The sequence below is a fragment of the Copadichromis virginalis genome, linkage group LG3 (genome assembly GCF_057382275.1).
Source record: "Copadichromis virginalis isolate Kocher_CV1m ecotype Utaka linkage group LG3, C_Virginalis_male_GT1.1, whole genome shotgun sequence".
In the NCBI taxonomy this organism is placed as follows: domain Eukaryota; kingdom Metazoa; phylum Chordata; class Actinopteri; order Cichliformes; family Cichlidae; genus Copadichromis; species Copadichromis virginalis.
This window is the reverse complement of record NC_140620.1, coordinates 33,093,010-33,111,353: the sequence shown is the minus strand read 5'-3', so window position 1 is coordinate 33,111,353 and position 18,344 is coordinate 33,093,010. Positions and strand designations below refer to the sequence as shown.

General features: G+C 39.7%; 1 protein-coding gene and 1 pseudogene across 2 annotated transcripts in view; both read right to left on the bottom strand.

Moving 5' to 3' along the window:
* Positions 1-770: 770 nt before the first annotated feature.
* Positions 771-7,895, bottom strand: LOC146714264 (scavenger receptor cysteine-rich domain-containing protein DMBT1-like; annotated as a pseudogene). Its single transcript, XR_014916479.1, has 9 exons — positions 7,866-7,895; positions 7,226-7,421; positions 6,366-6,677; positions 5,892-6,245; positions 5,504-5,815; positions 4,478-4,610; positions 2,239-2,498; positions 1,903-2,021; positions 771-1,394 (listed from the first exon to the last, which is right to left on the bottom strand). The product of XR_014916479.1 is annotated as a scavenger receptor cysteine-rich domain-containing protein DMBT1-like (transcript).
* A 2,612-nt stretch (positions 7,896-10,507) lies between these two features.
* LOC146714263 (scavenger receptor cysteine-rich domain-containing protein DMBT1-like) overlaps positions 10,508-18,344 on the bottom strand; it is a 20,543-nt gene continuing 12,706 nt past the window's right edge. The window contains exons 2-5 of the mRNA XM_085439655.1: positions 11,919-12,242; positions 11,499-11,810; positions 11,061-11,116; positions 10,508-10,513 (exon numbers count right to left, since the gene is read on the bottom strand). Of these exons, the coding sequence (XP_085295781.1) occupies positions 10,508-10,513; positions 11,061-11,116; positions 11,499-11,810; positions 11,919-12,242 (698 nt within the window). The remainder of the gene's footprint in view (positions 10,514-11,060; positions 11,117-11,498; positions 11,811-11,918; positions 12,243-18,344) is intronic.

Genomic DNA, 18,344 nt, shown 5'->3' with positions numbered 1-18,344 from the left:
TATAGTAAAAATGTTTAATCATTACTGTTTAAATGACTAATATGTGACATGTATTAGTAGTGATGTGGTGCTGAGGGTTAAAATGCCTTTTTGTCTTTTGGTATACAGTATCTCTGTCCTGTCTTCCTTACCTCCCCCTTGCCACCCCTTCTTGAGCCTGGTTCTGCTGAGGTTTTCTTCCTGTTTAAATTTAGATTTTTCTTCCCATTGTCTCCAAAGCCCTTGATTATGATGTTGGGTTTTTCTCTGTTTTGTTTGCATTATAATAGGGTCTTTACCATAGAATATAAAGTGACTTAAGGCAACTGTTAATGTGTTTTGGTTCTAGCACTACTCCATTGGATCATTTTTCAGAGCTATGTTCATATCGTAGCTCTGAAGAATCATATAGTCATATACTGTCTCCTGGATGTAGAAAAGCTATTTTTTAAAACATTTCTTAAGGTTTCGGCTTTGTTTGTTTTTTTGTTTTTATTTCTCTACTGCCTGGAATGAAATGCTTAAACGTTGTTTTATTTATGTATTTATTTAATCATTAAGCACAACTGTACACAAAAATCCTGTCAAAACAAGAAATGTCAGGATGTCAAACAAGAACCAGATTCAACCAAAAACAGAAAAAAGAAATTTCACCATTTTATTTATTAATGAAAATCTAACTTTAACAAAAGATTAATAAAGAATATATTTAGTAATTAAGAATATAGTATAAAGAATATAATAATAAAAAAAATCATCATATTTGCCAAAAAAAAGTTTGTCAAAATGTTTATATAGTTTCAACTCTTAGCCACATGTTTAAAAAGTACAATGTTTAGAATAAATACTGTGTGTGTGTGTGTGTGTGTGTGTGTGTGTGTGTGTGTGTGTGTGTGTGTGTGTGTGTGTGTGTGTGTGTTATGTTTTGGAAGCAAAAATATTATTTAATTAGTAAAGTAACCACAAACCCAAGCTGTCCCATAAATAGAATAGAAACTACTACTTCACCTCAAAGTTGTAAAATGTCATAAGGACAAGAGTAAAAATTTAAGAACTCTACTAATGTATAAGTATTTGACGTTGTTGTTTTAGTACAGGATCTTGAGTTATATGCCGCATCCAAAATATGCATGGAGCAACACAGCAAGAAAACAGAGTGAGGTGAAAGGGGTGAAGTGGACCAGATTTTCACCACTGCAGGTGAATTTTAAGTCACTGTCTGTGGCTGGAGAGGTGAAGCTAACGAAACCTGGTGGTGTCCCAGTGACTGTGTTTCTGATCCATTCCTGGTACTTGGACACACGAGTGCCGATTTCTAGTTTCATTGGGTAACCATAGGAATCATGGAGGGTCATAACTCCACTCTGCACCCAGATTGATCCTTTTTTGATCATAATTGGAGCTCCTCTTTTCCACTGAGAAAAGAAATTGGTAAAAGTCAACATGGTAGCAGATTAATACAAAAATGGAAGTTTCAAAACGGAGAATGGAGAATACCATCATTTATTTACAGTGTGTGTATATTTGTACAAAAATAATACATAAATAGCACTGGAGTTCAGAAGTTAATAGTTTTCATGTTCTTTTTAACTGAAAAGATTAAAGACTGAAAACCCATTGGAGTTTTTTTTCTATTATAGTAAATCCATAAAATGAAATCTGACAAATATTTCTCACGATAAATGTGACTTTAGCTGGTAGACCTGTTCCACAAAGGAGCTCAGTCCTGTCATTTTAGAAAGAATTGTCTTATGGAAGATTCAAAATATATCAAATAAAATGATTTAGCTATTAAACAACCATAAGAACTGGTATGCTACTATATACATATATGAATAATTGCAGAAACAAAAACATAAATATTTTTTCACACTAGCATTTAACAAGTGATTACATAAGAAACAAATAAAAAGTTGTGATTACCCAACATGAATCTTGTCTTCCAGCTCTGAGCCCAGCACAGATCATGTTCTCTGTGATCACTTTGTCATGTTTATAGTGGCACTGACACTCATTTCCTCCTACTATTGGAATAGTAACATCTGTTGGATGTTGGAGAAATACCCGTCACTATCTTTGAAACAGATTGCAGGATAGCAACTTTTGAAAGAATATATCATAAGACTGTAATATAAAAAAAAACACCCAGCACGCCCCTGCGGGCGGTTTATCCTTCAAGCTCGGGTCCTCTACCAGAGGCCTGGGAGCTTGAATATATATATATATATAGACATAGATATAGATTTTATTTTTACTTACAATCAAAACCACAACCAGTGACCCAGCTGCTGATCCTACTGTGAAAAGTGCTGTTTTTTGAGGCTAAGCAGATCGGCTGAATGTAGTCTGTGAAATACACAGGAGCTGACAGCTTCAGCAGACAAATGTCATTGTTGTATGTCGTGCTGTTGTATTCAGGATGACAAATTACTTCTTCAACTGTCCGAATCACCACATTTTGACTGAAAGCTGACTGAATGTGCTGGCCCAGATGGACTTCTTTGTTGCTGAGTTTATCACTTGATTTTAAAAGAAGATTTAACAAAAAAACACAAAAGAGGAATCTTGTTATCACAGTTCAGAATAGATACTAAGAAATATTTTCAGTACACGTTTTCAGTAATGGACACATTTATTGCATAAATTATCACAAATACTTTTATCATGACTATCTTTTATCATGAGCAATGTAAATAATGTGATGGATATCGTATGGATGGGTTTTAACATCTTTGTGGGGACCAAAAGTTTGAAGTTTACTTGTGGGGACCGGCAGCCCCTGTGGCAACCAAAACCCCAGCCCCCACGAGTTTGAAGGCATTTTGAGACTCAAAATGTGGTTTTAGTGTCAGGGTTAGAATTAGGTTATGTTTAGGTTTAGGGTAAGTGTCAGGGTTAGGCATTCATTTTTGATGGTTATGGTTAAGGTAAGCAGCTAGGGAAAGCATTGTGTCAATGAGATGTCCCCACAAGGATATAAAGTGTGTGTGTTTGTGTGTGCGTGTGTGTTTGCATAGTTGAATTTTGTTATCTTCAGGCAGAGCAGAGGATTTCTTATTTAAAGTTTTTATGCTAACCTTCAAAAATAAAAAGTTAATGGATGTGCTGGTGCGTCCAAATCACATGGCAAATATTAGATGACATAGCAACAAAAGGCTGTCTCACTGAGCCTCCATTTCAAATTTTGTTGAAAGTGAGGACTACATACCAGTTTTTAATCCTAACACAGATGCATTCCTTCTATGCATTTAAATCCTACATCCATTCATACATCAAAACAAACCAAAAAAAAAAAAACCCAAAAAACTTATGTTGTCTGTTGTGGATACATCTTACTGTAAATAAAATAGAAGCTTTTAGATATTTTATTATGTGATAATGATATTGTTGAACTGCTTTAGAAAATACATACAAAAGAAAAACACTGCTCTGAATCACATTTAGTGTCATACTTTAGATGATCTGAGTTTATATCAGGAAGCACCTGCTAGCCAGGGTTGGTTCTATTTTCCTAAATTGCAGAGTAGGATTAGGTCATCATCAACACATGATGACAGATCTTTTAGGGCTAAGACAACAAGCTGCTGACTGTAACTTTGCATTTAATGGATCTGTCATTTAACATAGTAACATTGAGAGGTATCACGGTTCTCTGAGAAAACATGATATTCTTAAGATGTATGAATATTTTAGACTATGGTCCATCTATATGTTGTGGACAGCAGTTAAACCAGAGATGTGGACCACTTACAGAATTGGTCTGCTTGATCAGCTATATTTAGGGCCGGGACGACGCGTTGACATAATCGATTACGTCGACACGTAAAATACGTCGATGTAAAAAATGTGCGTCGATATGTCGTCACTTTCAAAACAGACATGGCGGCAGCGAGTAGTGACAGCATCAGTGAGGCAGCCGCAGTCGACTTAAATCACTCCACCCGAACACACAGTTCTACAGTATGGGGATATTTTAACAGAAAAGGTTGTGATTCAGTCGTTTTCTGGCTTTGTAAGGTGGAAATGGCCCCCACATTTAAGCTGCTCAGCAGTAACATAGCAGCTGCTGTTTAGTTGTTGTTGTCGTTGTTAGTAGTTTTTATTTGTGGCCCATGCTGGCAAAATGAGTCGGAATGCACGCAGGCTGATTATGAGAATCCCGAAAGACGAAAATGTGAGACAGCAAATTGGCAGCAGGAAAAAAATTAATCGTTAGATTCATTGATGCAGCGACAAATTAATCGCTAGATTCATCAATTAGGAAAATAATCATTTTGCCCAGCCCTAGCTGTACTACTTAACAGAGATGGTGGAGAGCTCTTTGTGACCTTGAAAAAAAAAATTTAGAAATATAAATTGCTGGTAATTAAACATTCCTGCTTTCATGAATAACTTTGACATAATGTAGTGGAAGAAAAATTATTACAGTAAATGTAAAATGAGCACCAACAGTCGCGTGTAACATGATTACCAATGTGAAAGAGACCCGGGGACTCACTGTGATATACAGGAAGCAGCTGTCAGCACCCACTGGTTGGTAATCAGAGACCCTTCACACCAAAACTCTCCACTGGGGTCTATAATGACCCGCCAGGGCAAACTTCCTGTGTTTTTCACAATCCTACCACATGCTGACAAAAGAAAAGAAATCACCTTTCATCAGTGAGTAAATTAATCAGCCACAATATTTAGATATATCTCAGGAATTTTCAATTTCAGATCATTTTGAATGTACTGCTGGGAGAGTTCTGACCTGGCATTCATGTGGATGCTATTTTCAAGACAGCTGACCACCTCAACATTGTTCCAACAAAGCACACTGAGCTATAGCATGTCATTGTGTTTTATTATAGTTTTGATATTGTTGATAATTGATCTATATACAAGTTTCTCTACTTCAATTACACAATACGTTTAGGATTTTTAATATTTGTCTAATGAATAGAAAATTAATAGATGGACTGAAATAAATAAAATTGTAATACAATATTTCAACACAAGAAGCAGAAGCACATGTGAGCATCTCAAAATGTGTGCACAAGATTGCACAGCTTCTTCTGTTGCAAGTCAACTTGGAGATTTTCAATTTAAAAACAGATTAAAAATTGAAACTGATTACGTTGCAAATTTCAACAAGATCACTTTCACGAGTGATTCAGCCTTGTCTGACAAGCTGCATTTGTATCCAAACCAGAGCTGGCTAAGACCTGTCAGCATCTAATGAGGATTTAATTAACAATAAGATCACACCTGCAGGCAAGTTTTATATGCAATACTAGAAAAGTGATTCGTATGACAGGCAGTTACTGAAAAATATCAATGTCTTTAAGAGGACATTTGTCTTAACAGATGTAGAAATTCTTGGAGCATGATATTTATTGTATTTGACCCATTTTTACAAAAAATAAGGCAAGGATTTATCAACATACTGTTTACTGTACAGCTTAACTGTATACAAATGGGTGGATGAAAAACTAAAAAGTTGTATTTACACAGTTTTTTAATGATTAAAAATGTATCTCACCTGAACAGATGACAGCAGCATCCTGACCATGTTCACATCTGTTTGATCCAAATCCACTGTGCTGACACTCAGCTAGAGAATTTTCATTTCCTGAACAGGTCACATGATCAAGCCAAATCTGTCCAGTTCCTGCACCAAAATGAGCTGATCGAGGAGCTTGTAGTGCCGACCCACAGTTTATCTGTCTGCAAACCACCTCAGCATCATTTAAGTCCCAGCGATCATAACAGACTGTTCCCCAGCTGTTATTGTGGTAAACTTCAACTCTGCCAGAGCACTGAGTTGATCCAGGCCCAGCTAATCTGATCAGAGCTATCAGTTAAATGACAAGAACTATGATTTGATATTTTCTTTACATTACAAAAAGGATTGTACAAGATAAAGGAACAGACTGCATTGCATTTTTTTCAGTATCTAAAATCATTCTCACCTGAACAGATGACAGCAGCATCCTCAAAATGTCCACAATTGTGTGATCCAAATCCACTGTGTTGACACCCAATAAGAGAACTTTCACTTCCTGAACAGGTCACATCATCAAGCCAAATCTGTCCAGTTCCTGCACCAAAGTGAGCTGATTGAGGAGCTTGTAGTGCCGACCCACAGTTTAACTGTCTGCAAACCACCTCAGCATCATTTAAGCCCCAGCCATCATCACAGACTGTTCCCCAGCTGTTATTGTAGTAAATTTCAACTCTGCCAGAGCATCGAGTCGATCCAGATCCAACTAGTCTGATTGCATCTATCACATAACAGATGAAAGATATTTTAAAATTTCCATTGCACTAATTAAAGGACTCCATGTAAAATGCACAAGAAAAGACTGATCTGCAATGTCTTCTAGTATTTCAGTGTATCTCACCTGAACAGATGACAGCAGCATCCTGACCATGTTCACATCTGTTTGATCCAAATCCACTGTGTTGACACTCAGTTAGAGAATTTTCATTTCCTGAACAGGTCACATTGTCAAGCCAAATTTGTCCAGTTCCTGCACCAAAGTGAGCTGATTGAGGAACTTCCAGTGCCGACCCACAGTTTATCTGTCTGCAAACCACCTCAGCATCATTTAAGTCCCAGCCATCATCACAGACTGTTCCCCAGCTCTTACTGTGATAAACTTCAACCCTGCCAGAGCACCGAGTTGATCCAGGCCCAGCTAATCTGATCGGACCTATCAGTTAAATGACAAGAACTATGGTTTGATAGTTTATTTAAATTTTTAAAAAAAGGAATGTACAAGATACAAGAATAGACTGCATTGCAATTTTTCACTATCTAAAAATGTATCTCACCTGAACAGATGACACCAGCATCCTCCCTGTGATCACAGTCGTGTGATCCAAATTGATTGTGTACACACGTAGTTAGCGAACTTTCATTTCCTGAACAGGTCACATCATCAAGCCAAATCTGTCCAGTTCCTGCACCAAAGTGAGCTGATGGAGGAGCTTGTAGTGCCGACCCACAGTTTATCTGTCTGCAAACCACCTCAGCATCATTTAAGTCCCAGCCATCATCACAGACTGTTCCCCAGCTGTTATTGTGATAAACTTCAACTCTGCCAGAGCATCGAGTTGATCCAGATCCAGATAATCTGATCACATCTATGAGGGAAAAGAGATTAACTTTCATATCATGTGTTAGTGACATTATAAATAGTGTATAACACACAGGAACAGCCTGAAGTTCAATGTCTTCTAGTATTTCAGGTTTTTTCACCTGAACAGATGACACCAGCATCCTTCCTGTGATCACAGTTGTGTGATCCAAATTGATTGTGTACACACGTAGTTAGCGAACTTTCATTTCCTGAACAGGTCACCTCATCAAGCCAAATCTGTCCAGTTCCTGCACCAAAGTGAGCTGACGGAGGAGCTTGTAGTGCTGACCCACAGTTTAACTGTCTGCAAACCACCTGAGCATCATTTAAGTCCCAGCCATCATCACAGACTGTTCCCCAGCTGTTATTGTGATAAACTTCAACTCTGCCAGAACATCGAGTTGATCCAGATCCAACTAATCTGATTGCATCTATCACATAACAGATCAAAATCAAATCAAATCAAATCAAATCAAATCACTTTTATTGTCACATCACATGTGCAGGTACATTGGTACAGCACATGTGAGTGAAATTCTTGTGTGCGAGCTTCACAAGCAACAGAGTTGTGCAAAATACAATAATGTAAACAAGCAAAATACAAGAATGGCTACATCTGAAACTAATAAATATATGTACAATATATAATAGTGATGAAAGATATTTTAAAATTTCCATTGCACTAATTAAAGGACTCCATGTAAAACGCACAAGAAAAGACTGATCTGCAATGTCTTCTAGTATTTCAGTGTATCTCACCTGAACAGATGACAGCAGCATCCTGACCATGTTCACATGTGTTTGATCCAAATCCACTGTGTTGACACCCAATAAGAGAACTTTCACTTCTTGAACAGGTCACATTGTTAAGCCAAATCTGTCCAGTTCCTGCACCAAAGTGAGCTGATCGAGGAGCTTGTAGTGCCGACCCACAGTTTAACTGTCTGCAAACCACCTCAGCATCATTTAAGTCCCAGCCATCATCACAGACTGTTCCCCAGCTCTTACTGTGATAAACTTCAACTCTGCCAGAGCACCGAGTTGATCCAGGCCCAGCTAATCTGATCGGACCTATCAGTTAAATGAAAAGAACTATGGTTTGATAGGTTATTTAAAAAAAAATTTTTTTTAAAAAGGAATGTACGAGATACAAGAATAGACTGCATTGCAATTTTTCACTATCTAAAAATGTATCTCACCTGAACAGATGACACCAGCATCCTCCCTGTGATCACAGTCGTGTGATCCAAATTGATTGTGTACACACGTAGTTAGCGAACTTTCATTTCCTGAACAGGTCACCTCATCAAGCCAAATCTGTCCAGTTCCTGCACCAAAGTGAGCTGATGGAGGAGCTTGTAGTGCCGACCCACAGTTTATCTGTCTGCAAACCACCTGAGCATCATTTAAGTCCCAGTGATCATCACAGACTGTTCCCCAGCTGTTATTGTAGTAAATTTCAACTCTGCCAGAGCATCGAGTTGATCCAGATCCAACTAGTCTGATTGCATCTATCTCATAACAGATGAAAGATATTTTAAAATTTCCATTGCACTAATTAAAGGACTCCATGTAAAATGCACAAGAAAAGACTGATCTGCAATGTCTTCTATAGGGATGGGTACCGGTGTCCGGTGCCATGATGGCACCGGTTCTGACATAAACGGTAGTAACCAGACCAAAAAGCAGCGCACATTTCGGTGCTTTTTTTTCCTGAGCTGTGATACACTTCTAGCCAATCATTTTACGTTTACCTATGACAGTAGGCGGGGCCAGGTACGTACGTTCAGTTAGAGCAGAGCTACAGATTAAAAATGTCCAAGGCGAAGCGGTCAAAAGTCTGGCTGTACTTCACAGCAAAATATGCAAACTCAGCAGCCTGCAACAAGTGCTTTAAGCTGATACTGTGATACTGTCAAAGGAGGTAACACCTCGAATCTGATGAAACACCTGGCGACGCATAGCGGTTTTTTTTTAAAAGCAGAGAAATGCGCCGTATTTGACAGCTTGCTGCGAGACCTCACACCGAGCACGTTGGGTGGGTTGCCAGTTATCGGACCCGGAGCAACATCCCCCAAAAACCCGAAGAATAGAGTCCTGGCCCCTAGCCCTGCCAGTGTAGCAGAAATGATGAGGAGGATGATGGCAGCAGCCATTCTTCTCTGCGTGAGTCGCTTAATGTTGTTCGAGTGTAATTTACGTTGAGTAGGCTAACCATGTTATTACATTAATGGATGTAAGGTGAACTAGCAAACATCATCATAGCTACATGCGGCTGTCCTCTTGTTTGATGGCAGATACTCCCTTCACCCTGGCCAAAAAGGCTAAAATGACCAAAGAAAAAGTGAAAAACATTTAAACACGAGAGGTTTTTGGACAAAGTTTGTGTTTTTTTTCCATTGTTTAAGCACTGCTTCCAGCCAAGAGTGATACCATATATGCCCTATAGCTGCAGAAAAGGCTAACATTGTTATCTTTTTACAAAAAAAAATAAAACAGCTGAACATGAGAGGTTTTTGGACAAAGTTTGTGTTCTCCATTCTTTAAGCACCGGTTCGAGCACCGTTTAAGCACCGGCACCGTTTCAAAAGTACCGATTTGGCACCGGTATCGGATAAAACCTAAACGATACCCATCCCTAGTCTTCTAGTATTTCAGTGTATCTCACCTGAACAGATGACAGCAGCATCCTGACCATGTTCACATGTGTTTGATCCAAATCCACTGTGCTGACACTCAGTTAGAGAACTTTCACTTCCTGAACAGCTCACGTCATCAAGCCAAATCTGTCCAGTTCCTGCACCAAAGTGAGCTGATCGAGGAGCTTGTAGTGCCGACCCACAGTTTATCTGTCTGCAAACCACCTCAGCATCATTTAAGTCCCAGCGATCATCACAGACTGTTCCCCAGCTGTTATTGTAGTAAATTTCAACTCTGCCAGAGCATCGAGTTGATCCAGATCCAACTAATCTGATCACATCTATGAGGGAAAAGAGATTAACTTTCATATCATGTGTTAGTGACATTATAAATAGTGTATAACACACTGGAACAGCCTGAAGTGCTATGTCTTCTAGTATTTCAGGTTATTTCACCTGAACAGATGACACCAGCATCCTTCCTGTGATCACAGTTGTGTGATCCAAATTGATTGTGTACACACGTAGTTAGCGAACTTTCATTTCCTGAACAGGTCATCTCATCAAGCCAAATCTGTCCAGTTCCTGCACCAAAGTGAGCTGACGGAGGAGCTTGTAGTGCCGACCCACAGTTTATCTGTCTGCAAACCACCTCAGCATCATTTAAGTCCCAGCGATCATCACAGACTGTTCCCCAGCTGTTATTGTAGTAAATTTCAACTCTGCCAGAGCATCGAGTTGATCCAGATCCAACTAATCTGATCACATCTATGAGGGAAAAGAGATTAACTTTCATATCATGTGTTAGTGACATTATAAATAGTGTATAACACACTGGAACAGCCTGAAGTGCTATGTCTTCTAGTATTTCAGGTTATTTCACCTGAACAGATGACACCAGCATCCTTCCTGTGATCACAGTTGTGTGATCCAAATTGATTGTGTACACACGTAGTTAGCGAACTTTCATTTCCTGAACAGGTCACATCATCAAGCCAAATCTGTCCAGTTCCTGCACCAAAGTGAGCTGACGGAGGAGCTTGTAGTGCCGACCCACAGTTTATCTGTCTGCAAACCACCTCAGCATCATTTAAGTCCCAGCGATCATCACAGACTGTTCCCCAGCTGTTATTGTAGTAAATTTCAACTCTGCCAGAGCATCGAGTTGATCCAGATCCAACTAATCTGATTGCATCTATCACATAACAAATGAAAGATATTTTAAAATTTCCATTGCACTAATTAAAGGACTCCATGTAAAACGCACAAGAAAAGACTGATCTGCAATGTCTTCTAGTATTTCAGTGTATCTCACCTGAACAGATGACACCAGCATCCTCAAAATGTCCACAGTTGTTTGATCCAAATCCACTGTGTTGACACCCAATAAGAGAACTTTCACTTCTTGAACATGTCACATTGTTAAGCCAAATCTGTCCAGTTCCTGCACCAAAATGAGCTGATTGAGGAGCTTGTAGTGCCGACCCACAGTTTAACTGTCTGCAAACCACCTCAGCATCATTTAAGTCCCAGCCATCATCACAGACTGTTCCCCAGCTGTTATTGTGATAAACTTCAACTCTTCCAGAACATCGAGTTGATCCAGGCCCAGCTAATCTGATCGGACCTATCAGTTAAATGAAAAGAACTATGGTTTGATAGTTTATTTAAATTTTTTTTTTTTAAAAAGGAATGTACGAGATACAAGAATAGACTGCATTGCAATTTTTCACTATCTAAAAATGTATCTCACCTGAACAGATGACACCAGCATCCTCCCTGTGAACACAGTTGTGTGATCCAAATTGATTGTGTACACACGTAGTTAGCGAACTTTCACTTCCTGAACAGGTCACATCATCAAGCCAAATCTGTCCAGTTCCTGCACCAAAGTGAGCTGACGGAGGAGCTTGTAGTGCTGACCCACAGTTTATCTGTCTGCAAACCACCTGAGCATCATTTAAGTCCCAGCCATCATCACAGACTGTTCCCCAGCTGTTATTGTGATAAACTTCAACTCTGCCAGAGCATCGAGTTGATCCAGATCCAACTAGTCTGATTGCATCTATCTCATAACAGATGAAAGATATTTTAAAATTTCCATTGCACTAATTAAAGGACTCCATGTAAAATGCACAAGAAAAGACTGATCTGCAATGTCTTCTAGTATTTCAGTGTGTCTCACCTGAACAGATGACAGCAGCATCCTGACCATGTTCACATCTGTTTGATCCAAATCCACTGTGCTGACACTCAGTTAGAGAACTTTCACTTCCTGAACAGCTCACGTCATCAAGCCAAATCTGTCCAGTTCCTGCACCAAAGTGAGCTGATCGAGGAGCTTGTAGTGCCGACCCACAGTTTATCTGTCTGCAAACCACCTCAGCATCATTTAAGTCCCAGCGATCATCACAGACTGTTCCCCAGCTGTTATTGTAGTAAATTTCAACTCTGCCAGAACATCGAGTCGATCCAGATCCAGATAATCTGGTCTCACCTTTTAAGCACAAAAAAAGTCAACTATGTTTTTATTTGTTTTTTACATTTAAAAACAATACTAAATGGATGACACAAGAACACTCTGCATCTGATCTCTGCATCAGCTGATCCATGCCCAGTTAATCTAATGTTTCGTGCATCTGTAAACAGATGAAAACAGAACACAGTTCAACTCAACTTTCGATTCAGTTTCATGCAAACAACCCCAGATTACTGCAACAATCACCACATTGCACTTTATACCGCAATGTAAAGCTCCTAACGTATGACAGAGAAAACTGCAACAATTCGATGATCCCCTATGATCAGGCACTAGGCAATGGTGGGAATGAAAAAAATCCCTTTTAACAGGATGAAACATGCAACAAAAAAAGAGGTAGGGAGAGGCAGTCATCTGATGCAAACAGTTGGGGGTTGAAGGGAAAAGAATAGGGTTTAAAGAAAAAAACAACAAGTATGGGTGAAAGAAGTTAATGGTAAGGAACAAGGTATTTAACAAAGTATATAAGGTATACAGGGAGTGCAGAATTATTAGGCAAGTTGTATTTTTGAGGAATAATGTTATTATTGAACAACAACCATGTTCTCAATGAACCCAAAAAACTCATTAATATCAAAGCTGAATGTTTTTGGAAGTAGTTTTTCGTTTGTTTTTAGTTTTAGCTATTTTAGGGGGATATCTGTGTGTGCAGGTGACTATTACTGTGCATAATTATTAGGCAACTTAACAAAAAACAAATATATACCCATTTCAATTATTTATTTTTACCAGTGAAACCAATATAACATCTCCACATTCACAAATATACATTTCTAACATTCAAAAACAAAACAAAAACAAATCAGCGACCAATATAGCCACCTTTCTTTGCAAGGACACTCAAAAGCCTGCCATCCATGGATTCTGTCAGTGTTTTGATCTGTTCACCATCAACATTGCGTGCAGCAGCAACCACAGCCTCCCAGACACTGTTCAGAGAGGTGTACTGTTTTCCCTCCTTGTAAATCTCACATTTGATGATGGACCACAGGTTCTCAATGGGGTTCAGATCAGGTAAACAAGGAGACCATGTCATTAGTTTTTCTTCTTTTATACCCTTTCTTGCCAGCCACGCTGTGGAGTACTTGGACGCGTGTGATGGAGCATTGTCCTGCATGAAAATCATGTTTTTCTTGAAGGATGCAGACTTCTTCCTGTACCACTGCTTGAAGAAGGTGTCTTCCAGAAACTGGCAGTAGGACTGGGAGTTGAGCTTGACTCCATCCTCAACCCGAAAAGGCCCCACAAGCTCATCTTTGATGATACCAGCCCAAACCAGTACTCCACCTCCACCTTGCTGGCGTCTGAGTCGGACTGGAGCTCTCTGCCCTTTACCAATCCAGCCACGGGCCCATCCATCTGGCCCATCAAGACTCACTCTCATTTCATCAGTCCATTAAACCTTAGAAAAACCAGTCTTGAGATATTTCTTGGCCCAGTCTTGACGTTTCAGCTTGTGTGTCTTGTTCAGTGGTGGTCGTCTTTCAGCCTTTCTTACCTTGGCCATGTCTCTAAGTATTGCACACCTTGTGCTTTTGGGCACTCCAGTGATGTTGCAGCTCTGAAATATGGCCAAACTGGTGGCAAGTGGCATCTTGGCAGCTGCACGCTTGACTTTTCTCAGTTCATCGGCAGTTATTTGGCGCCTTGGTTTTTCCACACGCTTCTTGCGACCCTGTTGACTATTTTGAATGAAACGCTTGATTGTTCGATGATCACGCTTCAGAAGCTTTGCAATTTTGAGACTGCTGCATCCCTCTGCAAGATATCTCACTATTTTTGACTTTTCTGTGCCTGTCAAGTCCTTCTTTTGACCCATTTTGCCAAAGGAAAGGACAGGACTAATAATTATGCACACCTGATATAGGGTGTTGATGTCATTAGACCACACCCCTTCTCATTACAGAGATGCACATCACCTAATATGCTTAATTGGTAGTAGGCTTTCGAGCCTATACAGCTTGGAGTAAGACAACATGCATGAAGACGATGAAGTGGACAAAATACTCATTTGCCTAATAATTCTGCACTCCCTGTATAAACATCTAGGGTAAAGATGCTCAATGTATGATGGGAAGCTCACAGCACCCTGATGCTATCGAAAATTTGTGTTTCACCTCATTTAACCTCAGTGTACTGTTGGTATGTAGATGTAACTTTGTAACTTACTTGAGCAGAGAATGACTGTAAAGATCAGAAAAGAAAACTAATCATAAGTTTTGTTCAAGGTCATGACACACTTATCAAGCTGGTGCCTACATGATGGTGAACTCTATTCACACAATTGCTATAAAGGAGCTTTAATTATGTTTTAATTTTACATTGCTAAGTTTTTGTTTTTGTATGGGTTTATATCAGTCACAAATTGAAATTAGACATCTTTGGCTTCCAAACCCTGAAAAGTGGGGATAATAACCTGCAGTAGCAATGGGTTACCAGTGCACAAAGCTGTTACTGGATGAGGACTGTCTGTCCCAATTTTATTTCCTTATTTTTACAACCTTTCTATTTACGTCTGGGCGCTTACTTTATAATTCAGATTAAATAAACCCCAAAGATATTCTGTGTTCTGGGCTGGTTAATTTATCCATGCTACAATTACAAAACAAACCAGAATCTCAAACATGAAACAAAAACACTAACTTGGCACCGGAAAATAGAATTAAGAAACAGAAGTAAACAGTAAATTGAGAGCAAGGATAATGTTAATAACACGGGAGAAGAAAGCCCATCACATAGGTAGGTTAACAATGCAACAACAGGGAATGAATGACAGAGGACTAAAATACACCACAGAACAATCAGGGAACAGGAGACAAGAGGGAAACACAGCCCTGCCAGGCTAAGTAAACAGTCTTCCAGCAAACCAGGTGGCCTTGCATAGGATAGGAAGAAACAGTCTATGCACAGTCTGTTATCAGGGTGTTTTTGTTCAGCTCCAGCCTTGAGACCACAGCTGGCACCGAAGTGGTAGCCGCACGAATGATGGTGGTTTTTACTTTAGTGCAAACAACTCGTGTGAATTTCAAAGCTGTTCTAGCAGTCTGACACTGGTCTCTCAATCTCCCATTGGAGAGCCATGAGCTTCTCTATGATGTTATCAGTCTTGCGCTCAAAGAGCAGATTCTACGAACTCACGACTGCCGTGAGCTTCTCCAAGATATTCTCCAGTTTTCGCTCAGAGTCTTATTCTGAGTGTTCACAGCAGCCTTAAGCTTCTCTAAGATCTTATCCGTGCTGCGTTCAATGAGCCCATTTTGAGAACTCATGACTCGTCCCAGAGATGGACCGATCCGATATTACATATCGGAATCGGTCCAATACTATGGCGTTATTTTTGTGCCACTATTTTGAGCAGTAGTGGTTTTTGATACAGGCGACACAGGGCGGCATTGTGGTGGGGGGCGGGCATCGGCAAAAAAATAGAAAAATAAAAAAAATTGCTCGTACTCATGCTGCCCCGACGTAATGCCAGGCACCGATCGGCTTTGTGCCGCTCATTTGCTGGGAGTAAGGGCGCCCTCCGTTTGCGAAGTGCGCCTGCTGCTTGCGGCACAGGGAGGAGAGGGCGGGGCAGCGGGGGGTTCTCTGGCTGGCTGGAGCAGCATCTAATAACCAACTCGCAAAATAAAACAAAATTAAAACAAACCAACAAACACGAAAACACCAGACATCATGATACAGACTTATAATTTGCACCAATGTTTTTTCGAAATTCTATAAAGTGAGCGCGAGAGCCCTCGGTGCGCCTGCTTGCTGCTAAAGTCAAAGTAAACTTTATTGTAATCTCCGCTTCATACAGTCCAGTATATAGAGAGACGAGACGACGAGGCTCCAGTTACAGCAGTGCAAGAAAACAAACAATAAATATAAGAAGACTAAGAAAATAAATATGGACTTTAGGACAAGGGGTAAATATGTGATGTCTTGATAAATCGAGTAGATATTTGAAGTTCAAACAGCACCATTCTCACATGAAAATATCTTAAAAGTTTATTTTGTGACCCAGAAAGAGTAAGGAGTATGGATCAATAGCAATTTAAAATTTATAATTTACAGTTTGATGATTTAAAGTCTCACACACAACCCGTCGAAAGGGGAGAGGGGCGGCTGCTTCCAAATAGAGCACATTTCATTCATAATGATGTAAATCCAAGCTCATTATGTATTCACGATTTGAATCCTGGGTTGTGCGAAATCCCAGAAATACACCTTAGACAAAGTGTAGGTCTATTAGGTTATGTTGTGGTGATCCTCGGGTTGGGGGATTTGTGTTCATACTGGAGTGCAAAATTAAAACCAATGGTAGATGTACAAAAAAAGTTCAAAGCAATCAGGCGCTCAGTTTAGAAAAAAGAGAAAAGAAAAGGAGGAGAAACGAGCAAAAGATACATTATGTTACAGATTTTAATATTAATGGGAGTGTTCGCCCAGGGCGCCAAACAGGCTAGGACCGCCACTGATTCTGAGCACATGTAAAAACATTTGAGTGCGCGTAAAAAAAGTTTGCAGGTGCAAGTGTTGCATTTTGAGGATAAATTTATTTCGAGCAAAGAAAAGATAAATTTGAGTGAACAAAATTCATTGCGGCGTGCAAAAAAATGTAATTTAGTGTTTGCTATTATCCACACACACACATAATAGCAGCCCCTCAACTCTTTCTGCACACCGTTATATTTTTGCCACAAACCAGCCAATCACAGACTTGAATGCAAATAAATCTGATTGGCTGTTTTCATCTCCAATCAGCTCGAAATAATGAAATGCAATATCCTACAATCCATTTTGTTCAAAACTCAAACGAGGTAGTCGCGGAGGAACACAAAGTGCCGGAGTTTGAAATACTCCTTACTCTTTCTGGGTCACAAAATAAACTTTTAAGATATTTTCATGTGAGAATGGTGCTGTTTGAACTTCAAATATCTGCTCGATTTATCAAGACATCACATATTTCCATAAGTGCTCTAATGTTTTCGGAGTAGCCTGTTAGCCACCAGCTGACCGCATAGCTGGACTGGCCATTGGGCATACCGGGCATTTGCCCGGAGGGCCGATGGTGATTTTTCATTTTTATGTTTGTTTGTTTGTCTTTGTAACGGTATAAACAATGAAAGGTGAGGATTAGCCAATTGGTCATGATCAACTCTGGGCGGGACCAATAACAATACATCCATATTGAGGGGAAAAGGAACGCGATTCATCCCGGACTTCAGCTACAATAAAAAAGACACAAAGCTGGATATATTCTGTCTTTACGCTTTCAGCTGCCTCTTCTTCTCTCATTCTCTCCCCCTCTCTCTCCTGTTGCTACTTCCATCATGAAACTGATCAATAATCAGTTGATCGTCTCTCTTGTTTGTTTATCGCCCACTTTGCGCCAGAGAGAGGAAACCAGTGGATGTTGCGCTAAACAACAGCAGCACGTTGAAGCTTGATAAGCTGTTGTTAGAATTTATTAGAATATTACTTTCTAGTATCAGCTGATGTTTCCTGGAGCCACAGCTGTAAAAGCTGCTGGTCATGATATCGGTTTGGAAACATGAAGGTGATACAAATCATACATATATACCAACAAGACAGTGTACATCACTGTCACAATAGCGTTTGTTTTAGTTCAAAGGCCAATTTTTTTGTGAGTTCAGCATTATATATTATGTTTAACCCGAGTGACCACCCGGTCAGCTGGTGGGTAACAGGCATCTCCGAAAACATTAGAGCACTTATGGAAATATGTGATGTCTTGATAACCACAGTTGGGTTTTAGGTTTACATACCTAGTGGTACAAGAAGCATTGGAATCCAGTATTTCCAGACAAGCTGAGTTGAACAGGGAAAGCAGACTATCAGTGGTTGAATGAGTGGTACTGTTAGTAGGTAATGCCTGATTTAGATTTTTGTAGGAACAGGGGAAGTGACTGAACAAGATTAAATGAGTCTATAAGGTTTAAAAAAATCATTGGTTGGGAGTTAGTCTTGTAGGTTTTACTTTGAAGGTCCGTGTCTCATGTCAGTGTTTCTAGTTTTGCTTCCCTTGTCTCGTCCAGCCTGATTACTCCCAGC